General features: G+C 48.8%; 1 protein-coding gene across 2 annotated transcripts in view; it reads left to right on the top strand.

Annotated features, from left to right (window-relative positions):
• Positions 1-26,983, top strand: part of FZD3 (frizzled class receptor 3) — a 75,196-nt gene that overhangs the window by 17,951 nt on the left and 30,262 nt on the right. For both annotated transcript variants that reach the window (XM_063915037.1, XM_063915036.1), the window contains exon 3: positions 23,896-24,092. In XM_063915037.1, the coding sequence (XP_063771107.1) occupies positions 23,896-24,092 (197 nt within the window). The remainder of the gene's footprint in view (positions 1-23,895; positions 24,093-26,983) is intronic.

The raw sequence follows: 26,983 nt of genomic DNA, 5'->3' as shown, positions 1-26,983 counted from the left end.
CCGTATAAAGGGGAGGAATTATTTGGCGTCGGTCTATCGGATTTGGTGGCCACGGCAACTGCCGGGAAATCCACCTTTTTACCTCAGACCCCCTCCCAACAGAAAAAGACACCGTCTTTTCAACCGCAGTCCTTTCGGTCCTATAAGAACAAGCGGGCAAAAGGACAGTCATATCTGCCCCGAGGTAGAGGAAAGGGTAAGAGAGGGCAGCAAGCAGCCCCTTCCCAGGAACAGAAGCCCTCCGCGGGTTCTGCAAAGCCCTCAGCATGACGCTGGGGCTTTACAAGCGGACTCAGGAGCGGTGGGGGGTCGACTCAAGAATTTCAGCGCGCAGTGGGCTTGCTCACAGGTGGACCCCTGGATCCTGCAGGTAGTATCTCAGGGTTACAGGTTGGAATTCGAGAAGTCTCCCCCTCGCCGGTTCCTAAAGTCTGCTTTGCCAACGTCTCCCTCAGACAGGGCGACGGTATTGGAAGCCATTCACAAGCTGTTTTCTCAGCAGGTGATAGTCAAGGTACCCCTCCTACAACAGGGAAAGGGGTATTACTCCACGCTATTTGTGGTACCGAAGCCGGACGGCTCGGTAAGACCTATTCTAAATCTGAAATCTTTGAACCTGTACATACAAAAATTCAAGTTCAAGATGGAATCACTCAGAGCAGTGATAGCGAATCTGGAAGAAGGGGACTTTATGGTGTCCCTGGACATAAAAGATGCTTACCTACATGTCCCAATTTGCCCTTCACATCAAGGGTACCTCAGGTTCGTGGTGCAAAACTGTCATTATCAGTTTCAGACGCTGCCGTTTGGATTGTCCACGGCACCTCGGGTCTTTACCAAGGTAATGGCCGAAATGATGATTCTTCTGCGAAGAAGAGGCGTATTAATTATCCCTTACTTGGACGATCTCCTGATAAGGGCAAGGTCCAGAGAACAGCTGGAGGACGGAGTAGCACTAACCCAAGTAGTGCTGCAACAACACGGGTGGATTCTGAATTTCCCAAAATCTCAGTTGACCCCGACAACACGTCTGCTGTTCCTGGGAATGATTCTGGACACGGTTCAGAAAAAGGTGTTTCTTCCGGAGGAGAAAGCCAAGGAGTTATCCGAACTTGTCAGGAACCTCCTAAAACCAGGAAAAGTGTCTGTGCATCAATGCACAAGAGTCCTGGGAAAGATGGTGGCTTCTTACGAAGCAATCCCATTCGGCAGATTCCACGCACGAACTTTTCAGTGGGATCTGCTGGACAAATGGTCCGGATCGCATCTGCAGATGCATCAGCGGATAACCTTATCGCCACGGACAAGGGTGTCTCTTCTGTGGTGGTTGCAGAGTGCTCATCTGTTAGAAGGCCGCAGATTCGGCATACAGGACTGGGTCCTGGTGACCACGGATGCCAGTCTGAGAGGCTGGGGAGCGGTCACACAGGGAAGAAACTTCCAGGGAGTATGGTCAAGCCTGGAGATGTCTCTTCACATAAATATACTGGAGCTAAGAGCGATTTACAATGCTCTAAGCCTAGCAAAACCCCTGCTTCAGGGTCAGCCGGTGTTGATCCAGTCAGACAACATCACGGCAGTCGCCCACGTAAACAGACAGGGCGGCACAAGAAGCAGGAGAGCAATGGCAGAAGCTGCAAGGATTCTTCGCTGGGCGGAAGATCATGTGATAGCACTGTCAGCAGTGTTCATTCCGGGAGTGGACAACTGGGAAGCAGACTTCCTCAGCAGACACGATCTACACCCGGGAGAGTGGGGACTTCATCCAGAAGTCTTCCACATGATTGTGAACCGTTGGGAAAAACCAAAGGTGGATATGATGGCGTCTCGCCTCAACAAAAAACTGGACAGGTATTGCGCCAGGTCAAGAGACCCTCAGGCAATAGCTGTGGACGCTCTGGTAACACCGTGGGTGTTCCAGTCAGTGTATGTGTTTCCTCCTCTGCCTCTCATACCCAAAGTACTGAGAATCATACGGCAAAGGGGAGTAAGAACGATACTCGTGGCTCCGGATTGGCCAAGAAGAACTTGGTACCCGGAACTTCAGGAGATGCTCACGGAAAATCCGTGGCCTCTACCTCTAAGACGGGACCTGATTCAGCAGGGACCGTGTCTATTTCAAGACTTACCGCGGCTGCGTTTGACGGCGTGGCGGTTGAACGCCGAATTCTAAGGGAAAAAGGCATTCCAGAAGAGGTCATTCCTACACTGGTTAAAGCCAGGAAGGAGGTGACTGCACAACATTATCACCGCATTTGGAGAAAATATGTTGCGTGGTGTGAGGCCAGAAAGGCCCCCACGGAGGAATTTCAATTGGGTCGATTCCTACATTTCCTGCAAACAGGATTGTCTATGGGCCTCAAGTTGGGTCCATTAAGGTTCAAATTTCGGCCCTGTCGATTTTCTTCCAGAAAGAATTGGCTTCAGTTCCTGAAGTCCAGACTTTTGTAAAAGGAGTACTACATATACAGCCCCCGGTTGTGCCCCCAGTGGCTCCGTGGGACCTTAATGTAGTTTTGGATTTTCTCAAATCCCATTGGTTTAAGCCACTCAAATCGGCGGATTTGAAATATCTTACATGGAAAGTAACCATGCTACTGGCCCTGGCTTCAGCCAGGAGAGTGTCAGAATTGGCGGCTTTATCGTATAAAAGCCCATATCTGATTTTCCATTCGGACAGGGCAGAACTGCGGACTCGTCCTCATTTTCTGCCTAAGGTGGTGTCAGCGTTTCACCTGAACCAGCCTATTGTGGTGCCTGCGGCTACTAGCGATTTGGAGGATTCCAAGTTGCTGGACGTTGTCAGGGCATTGAAAATATATATTTCAAGGACGGCTGGAGTCAGAAAATCTGACTCGCTGTTTATACTGTATGCACCCAACAAGCTGGGTGCTCCTGCTTCTAAGCAGACGATTGCTCGTTGGATTTGTAGCACAATTCAACTTGCACATTCTGTGGCAGGCCTGCCACAGCCTAAATCTGTCAAGGCCCATTCCACAAGGAAGGTGGGCTCATCTTGGGCGGCTGCCCGAGGGGTCTCGGCATTACAACTCTGCCGAGCAGCTACGTGGTCGGGGGAGAACACGTTTGTAAAATTCTACAAATTTGATACCCTGGCTAAAGAGGACCTGGAGTTCTCTCATTCGGTGCTGCAGAGTCATCCGCACTCTCCCGCCCGTTTGGGAGCTTTGGTATAATCCCCATGGTCCTGACGGAGTCCCCAGCATCCACTAGGACGTTAGAGAAAATAAGATTTTACTTACCGATAAATCTATTTCTCGTAGTCCGTAGTGGATGCTGGGCGCCCATCCCAAGTGCGGATTGTCTGCAATACTTGTACATAGTTATTGTTACAAAAAAATCGGGTTGTTCTTGTTGTGAGCCGTCTGTTCAGAGGCTCCTACGTTGTCATACTGTTAACTGGGTTCAGATCACAAGTTGTACGGTGTGATTGGTGTGGCTGGTATGAGTCTTACCCGGGATTCAAAATCCTTCCTTATTGTGTACGCTCGTCCGGGCACAGTATCCTAACTGAGGCTTGGAGGAGGGTCATAGGGGGAGGAGCCAGTGCACACCACCTGATCCTAAAGCTTTATTTTTGTGCCCTGTCTCCTGCAGAGCCGCTAATCCCCATGGTCCTGACGGAGTCCCCAGCATCCACTACGGACTACGAGAAATAGATTTATCGGTAAGTAAAATCTTATTTTGTCGCTTTACCTCTTGAGTAATGAGAGCCTGATCGCCCCCTTGGAAGCTGAGGGCCTGATCGCCCCCTTGGAAGCTGAGGGCCTGATCGCCCCCTTGGAAGCTGAGGGCCTGATCGCCCCCTTGGAAGCTGAGGGCCTGATCGCCCCCTTGGAAGCTGAGGGCCTGATCGCCCCCTTGGAAGCTGAGGGCCTGATCGCCCCCTTGGAAGCTGAGGGCCTGATCGTCCCCTTGGAAGCTGAGGGCCAGATCGTTTCCCTTGGCAGCTGATGGCCTGGTCACCCTCCCTGGAGGCTGAGGGCCTTATCAGCCCCCCTGGAGGCCGAGGGCCTGACTGTCCCCTCCCTGGAGGCCGAGGGCCTGACTGTCCCCTCCCTGGAGGCCGAGGGCCTGATCACCACCGTCCTGGAGGCCGAGGGCCTGATTGCCACCGTCCTGGAGGCCGAGGGCCTGATTGCCACCGTCCTGGAGGCCGAGGGCCTGATTGCCACCGTCCTGGAGGCCGAGGACCTGATCGCCGCCGTCCTGGAGGCCAAGGGCCTGATCGCCACCGTCCTGGAGGCCGAGGGCCTGATCTCCACCGTCCTTGAGGCCAAGGGCCTGATCACCGTTTGTTGACTGTTTGCTGCCCACTTTACTTTAAAGGCCTTTTGTCGCTTTACCTCTTGAGTGATGAGGGCTTGATTGGCCTCCTGGAGGCTAAGGGCCTGATCGCACCCTTGGAAGCTGAGGGCCTGATTGCCTCCCTTGGAAGCTGAGGGCCTGATCACCCTCCCCTGGAGGCTGATGGCCTTATCAGCTCCCCTGGAGACCAAGGGCCTGACTGCCCCCCTGGAGGCCGAGGGCCTGATCGCCACCCCCTGGAGGCTGAAGGCCTTTGTCACCGCCGCTGGAGGCTGAGGGCCTGATCACCCTCCATAGAGGCTGAGGGTGGCCTCCGTAGGCCGAGGGCCTGACTGGCCTCCCGTAGGCCGAGGGCCTGACTGGCCTCCCGGAGGCCGAGGGCCTGACTGGCCTCCCGGAGGCCGAGGGCCTGATTGGCCTCCCGGAAGCCGAGGGCCTGATTGGCCTCCCGGAGGCTGAGGGCCTGATCGCCCCAGGACGCTGATGGTCTGCTTTGCTGCCCTGTAGTTTTAGGGTCGCTCTCTTGTCTCCTGAAAGCTGAGGGTTTGATTTCACCAGTCATAGACCCTGAGAGTTTAGGGCTTTCTCCTTCTGAAGGTGAATGGAGCTAATGGCTTATTGTTACAGGCATTATGACCCGATCGCATGCTGCAATTGTTCGCAGCGGTGCGATCGGATCTGAACTGCGCATGCGCCGCAACCGCAATGCGCAGGCGCGTCGCTGCCCGGCTACGGGAAACGCGGGGCAGCGTGGAACCTTTATGAAGAACGCATTTGCAGTGGCGATCGCAAGGTGATTTACAGCAAGAAGGCGTTTCTGGGTGGCAACTGACCGTTTTCTGGGAGTGCCGTGGGAAACGCAGGCGTGTCCAATCGTTTGGAGGGCGGGTGTCTGACGTCAATTCCAGGATCTGACAGGCTGAAGTGATCGCAGTGGGTAAGTAAGTCCAGACCTACTCCTAAACTGCACAAAATGTTTTTGCATAGCTCGGCTGCACAAGCGAACGCACACTTGCTATGCTAAAATACACTCCCCCATAGGCGGCGACTATCTGATTGCACGGCTGCAAAAAACTGCTACCATGCGATCAACTCGGAATGAGGGCCTATGTCCCTATAGTTGCCTATGGGAGGAGTGCATTCTCTGATGACCTACTCACAAATAGCGATCAGTTCAGTCAGTTTCGTTCCTGGTTTGACGTCACACACACGCCCAGCGTTCAGCCAGCCACTCCCCCGTTTCTCCAGACACTCCCGCGTTTTTCCCTGGCACGCCTGCGTTTTTCCGCACACTCCCAGAAAACGGCCAGTTTCCGCCCAGAAACACCCACTTCCTGTCAATCACACTACGATCACTTCAACGATGAAAATTCTTCGTTCGGACGTGAGTAAATCTACTAAGTTTTGTGTTAAAATACTTACCGCATGCGCACTGCGTACCATGCGCATGCGCATTTTTGCCTTAATCGCTCCGTTGCGAAAATCGGCAACGAGCGAACAACTCGGAATGACCCCCATTGTCTGCATTGCCTTCTGCCTCTGGGTTGCAGCCAGAACCTGGATAAAGTGGTTCCCTTAAATCTTCCTGTCTGCTTTGTTTTTCTGTAAACAACAATAGATGTATTTGTAAGTACCAAGACTTTCTCCGGGAGACAGTGCATCCAGTCTGGGGGCAGATGTTTTCAGCAAACCCCCCCAACTTTCTCTGTGTGAGTCAGTGGTTCTCCCACGCCCTGTCTCTGGGGTCACTGACTCTGCTCATATACCTGAACAGTTCTCCCCCTCCCAAATCCAGGTCTCTAGGTCCGTAATCATCAATCAAGCACTCCCAGGGAAAGCCCCCACCCCAGCCAAAATATCCGTTATTACCAGTGATTCCGGAAAACTTTACTCCCTAGAAAAATGTAATTGCAGATATCGTTGTTACCAGTATAATTTTATTATTATTATTATTATTATTATTATCATTATTACGAATCTGCCCGAAAAGTACAGATGCTTCATCTGCAACATAACTGGGCTATGGCGTTATACTTAAAGGGGCTTCCGCGCGTTAAAAGACAGAAGGCTGATTCTGATCGCAGCCGATGGAGGAAGTCACTAACATCGGTATGCACCTAGAATTGCTATTACAATTGCAAAGAACACCTCTTCCGAGAAGAGCTGTCCTTTGCGATGATAGGACATTCCTGGGAGGGATCTGATTGGACCCCTCTCAGAGTAGACTGCGAAAAGAAGCGGGTTCAAGCTACCGTAAAGTATCGCATTCCGGAGCTTGGTACATATTGGAAATGTATCCAAAAACTCCAGTTTTCAGAGTTTTGTCCGCATTTGGGCCCTCATTCCGAGTCGTTCGCTCGGTATTTTTCATCGCATCGCAGTGAAATTCCGCTTAGTACGCATGCGCAATATTCGCACTGCGACTGCGCCAAGTAATTTTACAATGGAGATAGTATTTTTACTCACGGCTTTTTCATCGCTCCGGCGTTCGTAGTGTGATTGACAGGAAATGGGTGTTACTGGGCGGAAACAGGCCGTTTTATGGGCGTGCGGGAAAAAACGCTACCGTTTCCGGAAAAAACGCAGGAGTGGCCGGGGAAACGGGGGAGTGTCTGGGCGAACGCTGGGTGTGTTTGTGACGTCAAACCAGGAACGACAAGCACTGAACTGATCGCAGATGCCGAGTAAGTGTGGAGCTACTCTGAAACTGCTAAGTAGTTTGTAATCGCAATATTGCGAATACATCGTTCGCAATTTTAAGATGCTAAGATACACTCCCAGTAGGCGGCGGCTTAGCGTGTGCAATACTGCTAAAATCGCCTTGCGAGCGATCAACTCGGAATGAGGGCCTTGGCTTTTAGTACATTCGTATCCCAGTTATTACGCTTCTGTCATGGGTCTTATTTTTACTGACCGCTGTTTTTTTTTGTTGTTTTTTTTACCGACTAGTGAAAGTGTTATTGTCTCTTACCAACTGAGGTTAAATTTACTGACCACGGCACACAACGGGCATGGCTGCACGGACATGAGGCCATGCCCCATTCGTGAGCAATCGCATCAGAGGATCTCGTCTGCCGCACCGCGTGTCACCACACCTGGTAACGCCACTAGTTGCGTTCCAACATGACATCATTTTTAGCAGCAGTCGATTTCATTATATAGATTACCTGCTGGCTACTCGATTGAGCTCTGTATTAGGGGCAAGGCGTACAATGATGCTGATTTTGGTCATTATGCCCCCGACCACTCACTATTTGCCCTAGTGGGTGGGACGTTATGGCACAATTTGTCACCATCATGTCATAACGCCGTCCCCTAGGTTAGCGCACTGCTTAGAGAATTGCTTGACGTCCATTAAGTCTGGGAGTCCCTCGTACATGAGTAGGTAACTATGGTGTAGCTTAATTATGAGTCCTTAATAAAGTTTACATTACCACCTTTGGCGTGTTGCAAGTTTGCTCAGGATGCATTGCAGCGATATGGAGACCTTTTATTGTGTCTCCCGTCTAAGCTGTTGGCATCTCCTGGCATCGGAGCCAGGGCAGCTGATTCATTGATTTTGGCTCGGAGATGTTATTTTGAAAGCCGATCTCTTCACCTAACACCTGCACTTGTCCTGGTTAATAGCACCGGTTACCAAACCCCTTTACCTCACCGCCTGAAACATTCCCTCCAGCATCGCAGGTGTGGCCCTCCACAAATCCCACACGTGAGAATATCCTTCCCCACACACATTATACCTGGGGGTAATCCTAATGAACACTGGTGCTCAAAAAGAGAGTGCCGTATCCCATAGCAACCAGTGTACACTCCTCTGTCTAGGCACAGTGAGGGCAGCCATTTTGGGCTGGCCTTCACCGATATGCAGAATGCAGCCTCTCAATTTTATTATAGAAGTTTAACGGCCGATAAGAACCTCTTGTGGTATCAAAAATGCATCTCTTGTTAAGAATTCAAGGAAATAAATATCAATGATTTTACTTTAAGGCAGGGGTATTTGATGTGAGGTCCTCCAGCGGCTGTGAAACTGCACATCCCAGCATGTCCTGCCACAGTTTTGCTATTAGGTCATGCAAAAACAGTGGCAGGGCATTCTGATATGTGTAGTTCAACAGCAAGTAGAGAGCTGCATGTGGGATAGCCTTGCTTTAGGGATGTATGTAATGCAGAGTCTGGCTGTTGAGGGCTGTCACTGATACGTGTGTGTGGGCTGGCTGAGGCGGGATACTTGGGATGGTAATCACGTCCTGATATTGTCTCCCCTGTGTGGCCTGGAGAGGGGACATGTGGCCAGCTGGAGAATGCACACTGGGGCCTAGTTATCAGGTGTTTATGCAATTTGCGGCCCCACCAGTGAGGATGGTAGTTTCTGGTCTCTGTGGGACGTTAGGTCCTCCACCATCATCTACACCTCACTCATCTTCCTCTGCTCAGTCTAGCTGCCACCATGAAGTTATACACCAGACTCTCCAATCTGCCACCAGTACCGTTACTTAGTCTGTGTGATTTTACAGTATACACTTCTCAGTCTACCCACGGTGGGGGCAGCCATTTTGTGCTGGACCAGTATCCATGATACAGTACTGTAACCCTCCATTTCCTTGGAGACCAGAGAGCCTCAGCGTTTATACTGGTTCCCAGTGAATACATAAAGCTGCATTATACAGTGTGTTGGTTGACGGCACAAAATGGTTACCTCAGTGATGATCCTGGTCTATAAGTAAAATAATTAATAAATGATAATAATAATAATAAGGAATCGATAGGTTACATGGTCGCTGAGGGGGGTGAAGTTTGTCACTGAAACATAGGGCCTAATTCAGACCTGACTGCTGCTGTGCATTGCCAGACAGCCGACGGCCATCTCAGCTCTGCATTGGCCTCTGCCTGATTGACAGGCAGAGGCGGTCGCTGGGCAGAAGGGCCACTGTTTTGGGGGCGTGGTCCGGGCAATGCAGGCGTGCCTGGACTGTGCGGGGGCGGGCCACGGCAGTTGCGTGACGTCACACACAGCTGCTGCGACCTGGACAGCGACAAGTAGCTCCCTGCCAGCGTGCAGGATCTGCGCTGGTAGGGAGGTGCTCGTCAAGTACAAAAGCATCACCGCTGTGCGATGCTTTTGTACTTGTGCGGCGGGGCAGAGCCAGACATGCGGGGCGGACTAGCCCTGTGCTGGGCTTCCCCCCACATGTCAGTGTAACTGATCGTAGATGTGCTAAATGTAACGATCAGGTCTGAATTAGGCCCTTAGATGCCCTTTTTTGTGTGTCACAGTGCACTAATGTTATTGCTCAATTCTTCATGCAAAGTAACAGACTGTTACAGAACCAAACAGTCCTTTCATTGGTTGTGAAACATGTAGAGTATAAATGAGCGCTGCGAAGCTGATATTTAATAACAAAACTTGGTAAAGTCCTGTAAACACCAGTATAAAAATCAGGCATTTACTGCGCTTCACCGAGGCCTAGTAAATCGGCTCTAAAAATCAAACAGCGTAACATGATTTACATTCTACCGCGTCACATTCACTGGTGCCTGCAGTATTCCCAACACTAAATAAAACATAATGGAATTCTATGGGAGCCATGTCTGAGCAACGTGTAAAGATAAACTACGCTGTACTATCCCTTCTGCTTCAGCAAGCCCTTCTCTGCATCAACTTGTACCTGTAACCCTGCCATGCTTCATCCCATTACCTTGTACCTGTAATCCTGGCATGCTTCATCCCATTACCTTGTACCTGTAACCCTGCCATGCTTAATCACATTACCTTGTACCTGTAATCCTGCCATGCTTAATCACATTACCTTGTACCTGTAACCCTGCCATTCTTCATCCCATTACCTTGTACCTGTAACCCTGCCATGTTGCATCACATTACCTTATACCTGTAACCCTGCCATGCTGCATCACATTACCTTATACCTGTAACCCTGCCATGCTGCATCACATTACCTTATACCTGTAACCCTGCCATGCTGCATCACATTACCTTGTACCTGTAACCCTGCCATGCTGCATCACATTACCTTGTACCTGTAACCCTGCCATGCTGCATCACATTACCTTATACCTGTAACCCTGCCATGCTGCATCACATTACCTTGTACCTGTAACCCTGCCATGCTGCATCCCATTACCTTGTACCTGTAACCCTGCCATGCTTCATCCCATTACCTTGTACCTGTAACCCTGCCATGCTGCATCACATTACCTTGTACGTGTAACCCTGCCATGCTGCATCACATTACCTTGTACCTGTAACCCTGCCATGCTGCATCACATTACCTTGTACGTGTAACCCTGCCATGCTGCATCACATTACCTTATACCTGTAACCCTGCCATGCTGCATCACATTACCTTGTACCTGTAACCCTGCCATGCTGCATCACATTACCTTGTACGTGTAACCCTGCCATGCTGCATCACATTACCTTATACCTGTAACCCTGCCATGTTGCATCACATTACCTTATACCTGTAACCCTGCCATGCTGCATCACATTACCTTGTACCTGTAACCCTGCCATGCTGCATCACATTACCTTATACCTGTAACCCTGCCATGCTGCATCACATTACCTTGTACCTGTAACCCTGCCATGCTGCATCACATTACCTTGTACCTGTAACCCTGCCATGCTGCATCACATTACCTTGTACCTGTAACCCTGCCATGCTGCATCACATTACCTTGTACCTGTAACCCTGCCATGCTGCATCCCATTACCTTGTACCTGTAACCCTGCCATGCTGCATCCCATTACCTTGTACCTGTAACCCTGCCATGCTTCATCACATTACCTTGTACCTGTAACCCTGCCATGCTTCATCACATTACCATATACCTGTAACCCTGCCATGCTTCATCCCATTACCTTGTACCTGTAACCCTGCCATGCTTCATCACATTACCTTGTACCTGTAACCCTGCCATGCTTCATCCCATTACCTTGTACCTGTAACCCTGCCATGCTTCATCACATTACCTTATACCTGTAACCCTGCCATGCTGCATCACATTACCTTGTACCTGTAACCCCGGCATGCTTCATCCCATTACCTTGTACCTGTAACCCTGCCATGCTTCATCCCATTACCTTGTACCTGTAACCCTGCCATGCTTCATCACATTACCTTGTACCTGTAACCCTGCCATGCTGCATCACATTACCTTATACCTGTAACCCTGCCATGCTTCATCACATTACCTTGTACCTGTAACCCTGCCATGCTGCATCACATTACCTTGTACCTGTAACCCTGCCATGCTTCATCACATTACCTTGTACCTGTAACCCTGCCATGCTTCATCACATTACCTTGTACCTGTAACCCTGCCATGCTTCATCACATTACCTTGTACCTGTAACCCTGCCATGCTGCATCACATTACCTTGTACCTGTAACCCTGCCATGCTGCATCACATTACCTTGTACCTGTAACCCTGCCATGCTGCATCACATTACCTTGTACCTGTAACCCTGCCATGCTGCATCACATTACCTTGTACCTGTAACCCTGCCATGCTGCATCACATTACCTTGTACCTGTAACCCTGCCATGCTGCATCACATTACCTTGTACCTGTAACCCTGCCATGCTGCATCACATTACCTTATACCTGTAACCCTGCCATGCTTCATCCCAATACCTTGTACCTGTAACCCTGGCATGCTTCATCCCAATACCTTGTACCTGTAACCCTGCCATGCTTCATCACATTACCTTGTACCTGTAACCCTGCCATGCTGCATCACATTACCTTGTACCTGTAACCCTGCCATGCTGCATCACATTACCTTATACCTGTAACCCTGCCATGCTTCATCCCAATACCTTGTACCTGTAACCCTGGCATGCTTCATCCCAATACCTTGTACCTGTAACCCTGCCATGCTGCATCACATTACCTTGTACCTGTAACCCTGCCATGCTGCATCACATTACCTTATACCTGTAACCCTGCCATGCTTCATCCCAATACCTTGTACCTGTAACCCTGGCATGCTTCATCCCATTACCTTGTACCTGTAACCCTGCCATGCTGCATCACATTACCTTGTACCTGTAACCCTGCCATGCTGCATCACATTACCTTATACCTGTAACCCTGCCATGCTGCATCACATTACCTTGTACCTGTAACCCTGCCATGCTGCATCACATTACCTTGTACCTGTAACCCTGCCATGCTTCATCCAAATACCTTGTACCTGTAACCCTGCCATGCTGCATCACATTACCTTGTACCTGTAACCCTGCCATGCTGCATCACATTACCTTGTACCTGTAACCCTGCCATGCTTCATCACATTACCTTGTACCTGTAACCCTGCCATGCTGCATCGCATTACCATATACCTGTAACCCTGCCATGCTTCATCCCATTACCTTGTACCTGTAACCCTGCCATGCTGCATCACATTACCTTGTACCTGTAACCCTGCCATGCTGCATCACATTACCTTGTACCTGTAACCCTGCCATGCTGCATCACATTACCTTGTACCTGTAACCCTGCCATGCTGCATCACATTACCTTGTACCTGTAACCCTGCCATGCTGCATCACATTACCTTATACCTGTAACCCTGCCATGCTGCATCACATTACCTTATACCTGTAACCCTGCCATGCTGCATCACATTACCTTATACCTGTAACCCTGCCATGCTGCATCACATTACCTTATACCTGTAACCCTGGCATGCTTCATCACATTACCTTGTACCTGTAACCCTGCCATGCTGCATCACATTACCTTGTACCTGTAACCCTGCCATGCTGCATCACATTACCTTATACCTGTAACCCTGCCATGCTGCATCACATTACCTTGTACCTGTAACCCTGCCATGCTGCATCACATTACCTTGTACCTGTAACCCTGCCATGCTGCATCACATTACCTTGTACCTGTAACCTTGCCATGCTTCATCACATTACCTTGTACCTGTAACCTTGCCATGCTGCATCACATTACCTTATACCTGTAACCCTGCCATGCTGCATCACATTACCTTGTACCTGTAACCCTGCCATGCTGCATCACATTACCTTGTACCTGTAACCCTGCCATGCTGCATCACATTACCTTGTACCTGTAACCCTGCCATGCTGCATCACATTACCTTGTACCTGTAACCCTGCCATGCTGCATCACATTACCTTGTACCTGTAACCCTGCCATGCTGCATCACATTACCTTATACCTGTAACCCTGCCATGCTTCATCCCAATACCTTGTACCTGTAACCCTGGCATGCTTCATCCCAATACCTTGTACCTGTAACCCTGCCATGCTTCATCACATTACCTTGTACCTGTAACCCTGCCATGCTGCATCACATTACCTTGTACCTGTAACCCTGCCATGCTGCATCACATTACCTTATACCTGTAACCCTGCCATGCTTCATCCCAATACCTTGTACCTGTAACCCTGGCATGCTTCATCCCAATACCTTGTACCTGTAACCCTGCCATGCTGCATCACATTACCTTGTACCTGTAACCCTGCCATGCTGCATCACATTACCTTATACCTGTAACCCTGCCATGCTTCATCCCAATACCTTGTACCTGTAACCCTGGCATGCTTCATCCCATTACCTTGTACCTGTAACCCTGCCATGCTGCATCACATTACCTTGTACCTGTAACCCTGCCATGCTGCATCACATTACCTTATACCTGTAACCCTGCCATGCTGCATCACATTACCTTGTACCTGTAACCCTGCCATGCTGCATCACATTACCTTGTACCTGTAACCCTGCCATGCTTCATCCAAATACCTTGTACCTGTAACCCTGCCATGCTGCATCACATTACCTTGTACCTGTAACCCTGCCATGCTGCATCACATTACCTTGTACCTGTAACCCTGCCATGCTTCATCACATTACCTTGTACCTGTAACCCTGCCATGCTGCATCGCATTACCATATACCTGTAACCCTGCCATGCTTCATCCCATTACCTTGTACCTGTAACCCTGCCATGCTGCATCACATTACCTTGTACCTGTAACCCTGCCATGCTGCATCACATTACCTTGTACCTGTAACCCTGCCATGCTGCATCACATTACCTTGTACCTGTAACCCTGCCATGCTGCATCACATTACCTTGTACCTGTAACCCTGCCATGCTGCATCACATTACCTTGTACCTGTAACCCTGCCATGCTGCATCACATTACCTTATACCTGTAACCCTGCCATGCTGCATCACATTACCTTATACCTGTAACCCTGCCATGCTGCATCACATTACCTTATACCTGTAACCCTGCCATGCTGCATCACATTACCTTATACCTGTAACCCTGGCATGCTTCATCACATTACCTTGTACCTGTAACCCTGCCATGCTGCATCACATTACCTTGTACCTGTAACCCTGCCATGCTGCATCACATTACCTTATACCTGTAACCCTGCCATGCTGCATCACATTACCTTGTACCTGTAACCCTGCCATGCTGCATCACATTACCTTGTACCTGTAACCCTGCCATGCTGCATCACATTACCTTGTACCTGTAACCTTGCCATGCTGCATCACATTACCTTGTACCTGTAACCTTGCCATGCTGCATCACATTACCTTATACCTGTAACCCTGCCATGCTGCATCACATTACCTTGTACCTGTAACCCTGCCATGCTGCATCACATTACCTTGTACCTGTAACCCTGCCATGCTGCATCACATTACCTTGTACCTGTAACCCTGCCATGCTGCATCACATTACCTTATACCTGTAACCCTGCCATGCTGCATCACATTACCTTATACCTGTAACCCTGCCATGCTGCATCACATTACCTTATACCTGTAACCCTGCCATGCTGCATCACATTACCTTATACCTGTAACCCTGGCATGCTTCATCACATTACCTTGTACCTGTAACCCTGCCATGCTGCATCACATTACCTTGTACCTGTAACCCTGCCATGCTGCATCACATTACCTTATACCTGTAACCCTGCCATGCTGCATCACATTACCTTGTACCTGTAACCCTGCCATGCTGCATCACATTACCTTGTACCTGTAACCCTGCCATGCTGCATCACATTACCTTGTACCTGTAACCCTGCCATGCTGCATCACATTACCTTGTACCTGTAACCCTGCCATGCTGCATCACATTACCTTGTACCTGTAACCCTGCCATGCTGCATCACATTACCTTATACCTGTAACCCTGCCATGCTGCATCACATTACCTTATACCTGTAACCCTGCCATGCTGCATCACATTACCTTGTACCTGTAACCCTGCCATGCTGCATCACATTACCTTGTACCTGTAACCCTGCCATGCTGCATCACATTACCTTGTACCTGTAACCCTGCCATGCTGCATCACATTACCTTGTACCTGTAACCCTGCCATGCTGCATCACATTACCTTGTACCTGTAACCCTGCCATGCTGCATCACATTACCTTGTACCTGTAACCCTGCCATGCTGCATCACATTACCTTGTACCTGTAACCCTGCCATGCTGCATCCCATTACCTTGTACCTGTAACCCTGCCATGCTGCATCACATTACCTTGTACCTGTAACCCTGCCATGCTGCATCACATTACCTTGTACCTGTAACCCTGCCATGCTGCATCACATTACCTTGTACCTGTAACCCTGCCATGCTGCATCACATTACCTTATACCTGTAACCCTGCCATGCTGCATCACATTACCTTGTACCTGTAACCCTGCCATGCTTCATCACATTACTTTGTACCTGTAACCCTGCCATGCTTCATCACATTACTTTGTACCTGTAACCCTGCCATGCTGCATCACATTACCTTGTACCTGTAACCCTGCCATGCTGCATCACATTACCTTATACCTGTAACCCTGCCATGCTGCATCACATTACCTTGTACCTGTAACCCTGCCATGCTGCATCACATTACCTTATACCTGTAACCCTGCCATGCTGCATCACATTACCTTATACCTGTAACCCTGCCATGCTGCATCACATTACCTTATACCTGTAACCCTGCCATGCTGCATCACATTACCTTGTACCTGTAACCCTGCCATGCTGCATCACATTACCTTGTACCTGTAACCCTGCCATGCTGCATCACATTACCTTGTACCTGTAACCCTGCCATGCTGCATCACATTACCTTGTACCTGTAACCCTGCCATGCTGCATCACATTACCTTGTACCTGTAACCCTGCCATGCTGCATCACATTACCTTATACCTGTAACCCTGCCATGCTGCATCACATTACCTTGTACCTGTAACCCTGCCATGCTGCATCACATTACCTTATACCTGTAACCCTGCCATGCTGCATCACATTACCTTGTACCTGTAACCCTGCCATGCTGCATCACATTACCTTATACCTGTAACCCTGCCATGCTGCATCACATTACCTTGTACCTGTAACCCTGCCATGCTGCATCACATTACCTTGTACCTGTAACCCTGCCATGCTGCATCACATTACCTTATACCTGTAACCCTGCCATGCTGCATCACATTACCTTGTACCTGTAACCCTGCCATGCTGCATCACATTACCTTGTACCTGTAACCCTGCCATGCTGCATCACATTACCTTGTACCTGTAACCCTGCCATGCTGCATCACATTACCATATACCTGTAACCCTGCCATGCTGCATCACATTACCTTGTACCTGTAACCCTGCCATGCTTCACATTACCTTATACCTGTAACCCTGCCATGCTGCATCACATTACCTTGTACCTGTAACCCTGCCATGTTGCATCACATTACCTTGTACCTGTAACCCTGCCATGCTGCATCACATTACCATATACCTGTAACCCTGCCATGCTGCATCACATTACCATATACCTGTAACCCTGCCATGCTGCATCACATTACCTTGTGCCTGTAACCCTGCCATGCTGCATCACATTACCTTGTACCTGTAACCCTGCCATGCTGCATCACATTACCTTGTACCTGTAACCCTGCCATGCTGCATCACATTACCATATACCTGTAACCCTGCCATGCTGCATCACATTACCTTGTACCTGTAACCCTGCCATGCTGCATCACATTACCTTGTACCTGTAACCCTGCCATGCTGCATCACATTACCTTGTACCTGTAACCCTGCCATGCTGCATCACATTACCATATACCTGTAACCCTGCCATGCTGCATCACATTACCTTGTACCTGTAACCCTGCCATGCTGCATCACATTACCTTGTACCTGTAACCCTGCCATGCTGCATCACATTACCTTGTACCTGTAACCCTGCCATGCTGCATCACATTACCTTGTACCTGTAACCCTGCCATGCTGCATCACATTACCTTATACCTGTAACCCTGCCATGCTGCATCACATTACCTTGTACCTGTAACCCTGCCATGCTGCATCACATTACCTTGTACCTGTAACCCTGCCATGCTGCATCACATTACCTTGTACCTGTAACCCTGCCATGCTGCATCACATTACCTTGTACCTGTAACCCTGCCATGCTGCATCACATTACCTTGTACCTGTAACCCTGCCATGCTGCATCACATTACCTTGTACCTGTAACCCTGCCATGCTGCATCACATTACCTTGTACCTGTAACCCTGCCATGCTGCATCACATTACCTTGTACCTGTAACCCTGCCATGCTGCATCACATTACCTTGTACCTGTAACCCTGCCATGCTGCATCACATTACCTTGTACCTGTAACCCTGCCATGCTGCATCACATTACCTTGTACCTGTAACCCTGCCATGCTGCATCACATTACCTTGTACCTGTAACCCTGCCATGCTGCATCACATTACCTTGTACCTGTAACCCTGCCATGTTGCATCACATTACCTTGTACCTGTAACCCTGCCATGCTGCATCACATTCATTCCTTGTACCTGTAACCCTGCCATGCTGCATCACATTACCTTATACCTGTAACCCTGCCATGCTGCATCACATTACCTTATACCTGTAACCCTGCCATGCTGCATCACATTACCTTATACCTGTAACCCTGCCATGCTGCATCACATTACCTTGTACCTGTAACCCTGCCATGCTGCATCACATTACCTTGTACCTGTAACCCTGCCATGCTGCATCACAGTACCTTGTACCTGTAACCCTGCCATGCTGCATCACATTACCTTGTACCTGTAACCCTGCCATGCTGCATCACATTACCTTATACCTGTAACCCTGCCATGCTTCATCCAATACCTTGTACCTGTAACCCTGGCATGCTTCATCCCAATACCTTGTACCTGTAACCCTGCCATGCTTCATCACATTACCTTGTACCTGTAACCCTGCCATGCTGCATCACATTACCTTGTACCTGTAACCCTGCCATGCTGCATCACATTACCTTATACCTGTAACCCTGCCATGCTTCATCCCAATACCTTGTACCTGTAACCCTGGCATGCTTCATCCCAATACCTTGTACCTGTAACCCTGCCATGCTGCATCACATTACCTTGTACCTGTAACCCTGCCATGCTGCATCACATTACCTTATACCTGTAACCCTGCCATGCTTCATCCCAATACCTTGTACCTGTAACCCTGGCATGCTTCATCCCATTACCTTGTACCTGTAACCCTGCCATGCTGCATCACATTACCTTGTACCTGTAACCCTGCCATGCTGCATCACATTACCTTATACCTGTAACCCTGCCATGCTGCATCACATTACCTTGTACCTGTAACCCTGCCATGCTGCATCACATTACCTTGTACCTGTAACCCTGCCATGCTTCATCCAAATACCTTGTACCTGTAACCCTGCCATGCTGCATCACATTACCTTGTACCTGTAACCCTGCCATGCTGCATCACATTACCTTGTACCTGTAACCCTGCCATGCTTCATCACATTACCTTGTACCTGTAACCCTGCCATGCTGCATCGCATTACCATATACCTGTAACCCTGCCATGCTTCATCCCATTACCTTGTACCTGTAACCCTGCCATGCTGCATCACATTACCTTGTACCTGTAACCCTGCCATGCTGCATCACATTACCTTGTACCTGTAACCCTGCCATGCTGCATCACATTACCTTGTACCTGTAACCCTGCCATGCTGCATCACATTACCTTGTACCTGTAACCCTGCCATGCTGCATCACATTACCTTGTACCTGTAACCCTGCCATGCTGCATCACATTACCTTATACCTGTAACCCTGCCATGCTGCATCACATTACCTTATACCTGTAACCCTGCCATGCTGCATCACATTACCTTATACCTGTAACCCTGCCATGCTGCATCACATTACCTTATACCTGTAACCCTGGCATGCTTCATCACATTACCTTGTACCTGTAACCCTGCCATGCTGCATCACATTACCTTGTACCTGTAACCCTGCCATGCTGCATCACATTACCTTATACCTGTAACCCTGCCATGCTGCATCACATTACCTTGTACCTGTAACCCTGCCATGCTGCATCACATTACCTTGTACCTGTAACCCTGCCATGCTGCATCACATTACCTTGTACCTGTAACCTTGCCATGCTGCATCACATTACCTTGTACCTGTAACCTTGCCATGCTGCATCACATTACCTTATACCTGTAACCCTGCCATGCTGCATCACATTACCTTGTACCTGTAACCCTGCCATGCTGCATCACATTACCTTGTACCTGTAACCCTGCCATGCTGCATCACATTACCTTGTACCTGTAACCCTGCCATGCTGCATCACATTACCTTATACCTGTAACCCTGCCATGCTGCATCACATTACCTTATACCTGTAACCCTGCCATGCTGCATCACATTACCTTATACCTGTAACCCTGCCATGCTGCATCACATTACCTTATACCTGTAACCCTGGCATGCTTCATCACATTACCTTGTACCTGTAACCCTGCCATGCTGCATCACATTACCTTGTACCTGTAACCCTGCCATGCTGCATCACATTACCTTATACCTGTAACCCTGCCATGCTGCATCACATTACCTTGTACCTGTAACCCTGCCATGCTGCATCACATTACCTTGTACCTGTAACCCTGCCATGCTGCATCACATTACCTTGTACCTGTAACCCTGCCATGCTGCATCACATTACCTTGTACCTGTAACCCTGCCATGCTGCATCACATTACCTTGTACCTGTAACCCTGCCATGCTGCATCACATTACCTTATACCTGTAACCCTGCCATGCTGCATCACATTACCTTATACCTGTAACCCTGCCATGCTGCATCACATTACCTTGTACCTGTAACCCTGCCATGCTGCATCACATTACCTTGTACCTGTAACCCTGCCATGCTGCATCACATTACCTTGTACCTGTAACCCTGCCATGCTGCATCACATTACCTTGTACCTGTAACCCTGCCATGCTGCATCACATTACCTTGTACCTGTAACCCTGCCATGCTGCATCACATTACCTTGTACCTGTAACCCTGCCATGCTGCATCACATTACCTTGTACCTGTAACCCTGCCATGCTGCATCCCATTACCTTGTACCTGTAACCCTGCCATGCTGCATCACATTACCTTGTACCTGTAACCCTGCCATGCTGCATCACATTACCTTGTACCTGTAACCCTGCCATGCTGCATCACATTACCTTGTACCTGTAACCCTGCCATGCTGCATCACATTACCTTATACCTGTAACCCTGCCATGCTGCATCACATTACCTTGTACCTGTAACCCTGCCATGCTTCATCACATTACTTTGTACCTGTAACCCTGCCATGCTTCATCACATTACTTTGTACCTGTAACCCTGCCATGCTGCATCACATTACCTTGTACCTGTAACCCTGCCATGCTGCATCACATTACCTTATACCTGTAACCCTGCCATGCTGCATCACATTACCTTGTACCTGTAACCCTGCCATGCTGCATCACATTACCTTATACCTGTAACCCTGCCATGCTGCATCACATTACCTTATACCTGTAACCCTGCCATGCTGCATCACATTACCTTATACCTGTAACCCTGCCATGCTGCATCACATTACCTTGTACCTGTAACCCTGCCATGCTGCATCACATTACCTTGTACCTGTAACCCTGCCATGCTGCATCACATTACCTTGTACCTGTAACCCTGCCATGCTGCATCACATTACCTTGTACCTGTAACCCTGCCATGCTGCATCACATTACCTTGTACCTGTAACCCTGCCATGCTGCATCACATTACCTTATACCTGTAACCCTGCCATGCTGCATCACATTACCTTGTACCTGTAACCCTGCCATGCTGCATCACATTACCTTATACCTGTAACCCTGCCATGCTGCATCACATTACCTTGTACCTGTAACCCTGCCATGCTGCATCACATTACCTTATACCTGTAACCCTGCCATGCTGCATCACATTACCTTGTACCTGTAACCCTGCCATGCTGCATCACATTACCTTGTACCTGTAACCCTGCCATGCTGCATCACATTACCTTATACCTGTAACCCTGCCATGCTGCATCACATTACCTTGTACCTGTAACCCTGCCATGCTGCATCACATTACCTTGTACCTGTAACCCTGCCATGCTGCATCACATTACCTTGTACCTGTAACCCTGCCATGCTGCATCACATTACCATATACCTGTAACCCTGCCATGCTGCATCACATTACCTTGTACCTGTAACCCTGCCATGCTTCACATTACCTTATACCTGTAACCCTGCCATGCTGCATCACATTACCTTGTACCTGTAACCCTGCCATGTTGCATCACATTACCTTGTACCTGTAACCCTGCCATGCTGCATCACATTACCATATACCTGTAACCCTGCCATGCTGCATCACATTACCATATACCTGTAACCCTGCCATGCTGCATCACATTACCTTGTGCCTGTAACCCTGCCATGCTGCATCACATTACCTTGTACCTGTAACCCTGCCATGCTGCATCACATTACCTTGTACCTGTAACCCTGCCATGCTGCATCACATTACCATATACCTGTAACCCTGCCATGCTGCATCACATTACCTTGTACCTGTAACCCTGCCATGCTGCATCACATTACCTTGTACCTGTAACCCTGCCATGCTGCATCACATTACCTTGTACCTGTAACCCTGCCATGCTGCATCACATTACCATATACCTGTAACCCTGCCATGCTGCATCACATTACCTTGTACCTGTAACCCTGCCATGCTGCATCACATTACCTTGTACCTGTAACCCTGCCATGCTGCATCACATTACCTTGTACCTGTAACCCTGCCATGCTGCATCACATTACCTTGTACCTGTAACCCTGCCATGCTGCATCACATTACCTTGTACCTGTAACCCTGCCATGCTGCATCACATTACCTTGTACCTGTAACCCTGCCATGCTGCATCACATTACCTTGTACCTGTAACCCTGCCATGCTGCATCACATTACCTTGTACCTGTAACCCTGCCATGCTGCATCACATTACCTTGTACCTGTAACCCTGCCATGCTGCATCACATTACCTTGTACCTGTAACCCTGCCATGCTGCATCACATTACCTTGTACCTGTAACCCTGCCATGCTGCATCACATTACCTTGTACCTGTAACCCTGCCATGCTGCATCACATTACCTTGTACCTGTAACCCTGCCATGCTGCATCACATTACCTTGTACCTGTAACCCTGCCATGCTGCATCACATTACCTTGTACCTGTAACCCTGCCATGCTGCATCACATTACCTTGTACCTGTAACCCTGCCATGCTGCATCACATTACCTTGTACCTGTAACCCTGCCATGCTGCATCACATTACCTTGTACCTGTAACCCTGCCATGTTGCATCACATTACCTTGTACCTGTAACCCTGCCATGCTGCATCACATTACCTTGTACCTGTAACCCTGCCATGCTGCATCACATTACCTTATACCTGTAACCCTGCCATGCTGCATCACATTACCTTATACCTGTAACCCTGCCATGCTGCATCACATTACCTTATACCTGTAACCCTGCCATGCTGCATCACATTACCTTGTACCTGTAACCCTGCCATGCTGCATCACATTACCTTGTACCTGTAACCCTGCCATGCTGCATCACATTACCTTGTACCTGTAACCCTGCCATGCTGCATCACATTACCTTGTACCTGTAACCCTGCCATGCTGCATCACATTACCTTGTACCTGTAACCCTGCCATGCTGCATCACATTACCTTGTACCTGTAACCCTGCCATGCTGCATCACATTACCTTGTACCTGTAACCCTGCCATGCTGCATCACAATCCGGATTTCTCTGCGTGTTTGCAGCGTGAGCAATTACCAGCTTGCCGGCTCTCACGGTGACATATAAGAAAATGACATTACATTACATGCAATGAATAATTCACACAAGTGCTCCTGTCTCTGGCTTCGGGTTTCACGTTTCATGACTGCTGTTAACGACCCTGGTTGTGATTTGGGCTATTAATCAGCTACTTCTGTACATTATGGTTGCGCTGTAGGTGTGCACAGGCTAATCTTGCAATGCATTGTTTGTGTTTCAGCCCTTCCACCCTATGGTGAATCTGGAGTGCTCCAAAGACTTCAGGCCTTTCCTTTGTGCCCTGTACTCGCCCGTCTGCACCGAGTATGGGCGGGTCACACTCCCGTGCCGCAGGCTGTGCCAGCGAGCCTACAGTGAATGTTTTAAGCTCATGGATATGTTTGGCGTGCCGTGGCCAGAGGAAATGGAGTGTAACAGGTAAAGTATTTCTTATGGTGGTTTTTTTAGCCTATGTAACAAAGGGGAGGAGGGGGGGGGGGTTACTCATATGAAAGTGTTCTTGTCATCTGAGCGAGGTATATGTGAGGCAGTGGAATGACCTTGGACTGCACACCCTAATTTAAGCATAATAAAAGTTGCTATCATGCTGAGACTTGTAGTTCCACACAGAAAGCTAGTACTAAGCATTGCTAATCAGAATAATTATAATAAACTCTGCAATCTATCATAGAGCAAAATTGAGGTGCTTAGCATAATTTTTGGACAAAAATATGGGCTCACCAACCAGGCTTCAGGCGACCTCATCTGGTGAGTCCCTAACACTAAAGTGAGCACGGTGTAGGCAGACATTTTGTGAACTGAAGTAACATCATAAATTGCAGCCTATTGCGCTGAACCAATGCATGTAAGAAAGCAGACTATTGGTTCACTAGAAACCAGTATCTTCACTAGGGCGGCCATTTTGTAAACTGAACCAATACCCGTAAGAAGGAAGCTGTAGGTTCACTAGAAACCAGCTTCTTAACTGAGGCGCCCATTTTGTAAACTGAGCCAATACCCATAAGAAGGACTAGAAACCAGCATCTTAACTGAGGTGGCCATTTTGTAAACTGAGCCAATACCCGTAAGAAGGAAGCTGTAGGTTCACTAGAAACCAGCATCTTAACTGAGGTGGCCATTTTGTAAACTGAGCCAATACCTATAAGAAGGAAGCTATAGGTTCACTAGAAACCAGCATCTTAACTGAGTCGGCCATTTTGTAAACTGAGCCAATACCCGTAAGAAGGAAGCTGTAGGTTCACTAGAAACCAGCATCTTAACTGAGGCTGCCATTTTGCGAGATAAACCATAAGGAACCAGTGACATCACTGAGGCATAAGACATGGTGTCTGTTCTTGTTCTTAGAAAATTGATAACCTGCATTCTCACAAGTATTGGTTAAGCCAACACTATGCCACCATTTGTAGAGAACAGTACATTTCTAGGTATCCTAGTGGTAGCATATCTCAGACAAGCATCATGATTTAGAGCTGTAAGTGCACTGGGAATAATGCACTTTTATGGTCAGGACTAGGAGGCTGCGGTGGAGACAGCTGAGAGACCGTCTGCTTCCATAAATTAAACTAGAGGGGAAAGGTCACGCCAGGAACAGTCTCTGTTTTAAGATTCCAAAACTGATGCGTGCAGCGCTGCTTACATCTAAATATGCGCATTTATTTCCATACGCACAATACTGAAGGATTTCCGGCCAACCGTGTATCGGGTACAGTGTTCATAAATGATTACTTTTAGATGTTTTTTTGTCTTATTTTGACTTTGGTGGGGGTGAAATAGGACACCACCTGTTATTGCAGGCTCCCCGCTGTCTCAGAGCTAACAGCTTGTGGAAGGGGGGTTGTGGAGTGCCAGTAAATCATGGCGAGTGTGTGTCCCCTGTAAATGGGGGCATAGGAGGTCAGAGAATGGTGCATGGTAACAGGGATAAATCACAGCAAACATGGCGGACTATTTTAAACACTGTTATAAATCATCTCATATTTATTTGACAGTTCCCGTACTGAAACACAACAGGATGTATTTGACATCTGCATGCACTGTAGTTGTTATGGGTGGTCTTCAGTATGCCGGCTGTCGGGATCCCGGCGCACAGTATACCGGCGCCGGAATCCCGACAGCCGCCGTACCGACACTTATTCTCCCTCGTGGGGGTCCACGACCCCCCTGGAGGGAGAATAAAATAGCGCGCGCCACCAGCGAGCGAGCCCGCAAGGGGCTCATTTGCGCTCACCACACTGTCGGTATGCCGGCGGTCGGGCTCCCGGCGCCGGTATGCTGGTCTCCGGGAGCCCGACCGCCGGCATACCATACTACACCCGTTGTTATACGTCAGTGGGCAACTTCCTTTCACCTGTAGTTCTCCATGAGAGGCTGAATTGCCCCAGGCAGGGTTCTCCGTAGTCTTACAGGCAGCCTGTCTGGTGTGCATAGGAAAATGCTTCCCCCACAAAGTACAGCTTTCTCACAAGCGTCTCTTGCACTTTTCCTGCACATGTAGGGGCTGGTGCATGCAGGACTGCTTTGTCCCGACGACTAAGTATACCGGCATATCAGCGATCTAAAATGGTGGTATGCAGGTAAACAGGGACGTAATGTATCATGGTCTAATTGATACTTGATACATCCCTCCATTAGGGACATATGTATCAAAGCTTGGAGAGAGATAAATAGAGAGAGATAAAGTACCAGTCAGTCAGCGTCTAACTGACATTGGCCCTCATTCCGAGTTGTTCGCTCGCAAGCTGCTTTTAGCAGCTTTGTACACGCTAAGCCGCCGCCTACTGGGAGTGAATCTTAGCTTAGCAGAATTGCGAACGAAAGATTCTCAAAATTGCGAAAAGACTTCTCTGTGCAGTTTCTGTTTAGCTCGAGACTTACTCTTCCAGTGCGATCAGTTCAGTGCTTGTCGTTCCTGGTTTGACGTCACAAACACACCCAGCGTTCGCCCAGACACTCCTCCGTTTCTCCAGCCACTCCCGCGTTTTTCCCAGAAACTGTAGCGTTTTTTCACACACTCCCATAAAACGGCCTGTTTCCGCCCAGAAACACCCACTTCCTGTCAATCACATTACGATCACCAGAACGAAGAAAAAACCTTGTAATGCCGTGAGTAAAATTCCTAAATGCATAGCAAATTTACTTGGCGCAGTCGCACTGCGGACATTGCGCATGCGCATTAGCAACTAATCGCTCCGTTGCAAGAAAAAAATAACGAGCGAACAACTCGGAATGACCCCCATTATTCAAACAGCCTGTAACATGAGAGTTGGGAGCTGATTGGCTGGTACTTAACAGTATCTCTCTCCAGTTCT

The sequence above is a fragment of the Pseudophryne corroboree genome, chromosome 4, assembly GCF_028390025.1.
Source record: "Pseudophryne corroboree isolate aPseCor3 chromosome 4, aPseCor3.hap2, whole genome shotgun sequence".
Classification (NCBI taxonomy): Eukaryota; Metazoa; Chordata; class Amphibia; order Anura; family Myobatrachidae; genus Pseudophryne; species Pseudophryne corroboree.
This window is presented reverse-complemented; position numbering and strand designations above follow the sequence as displayed.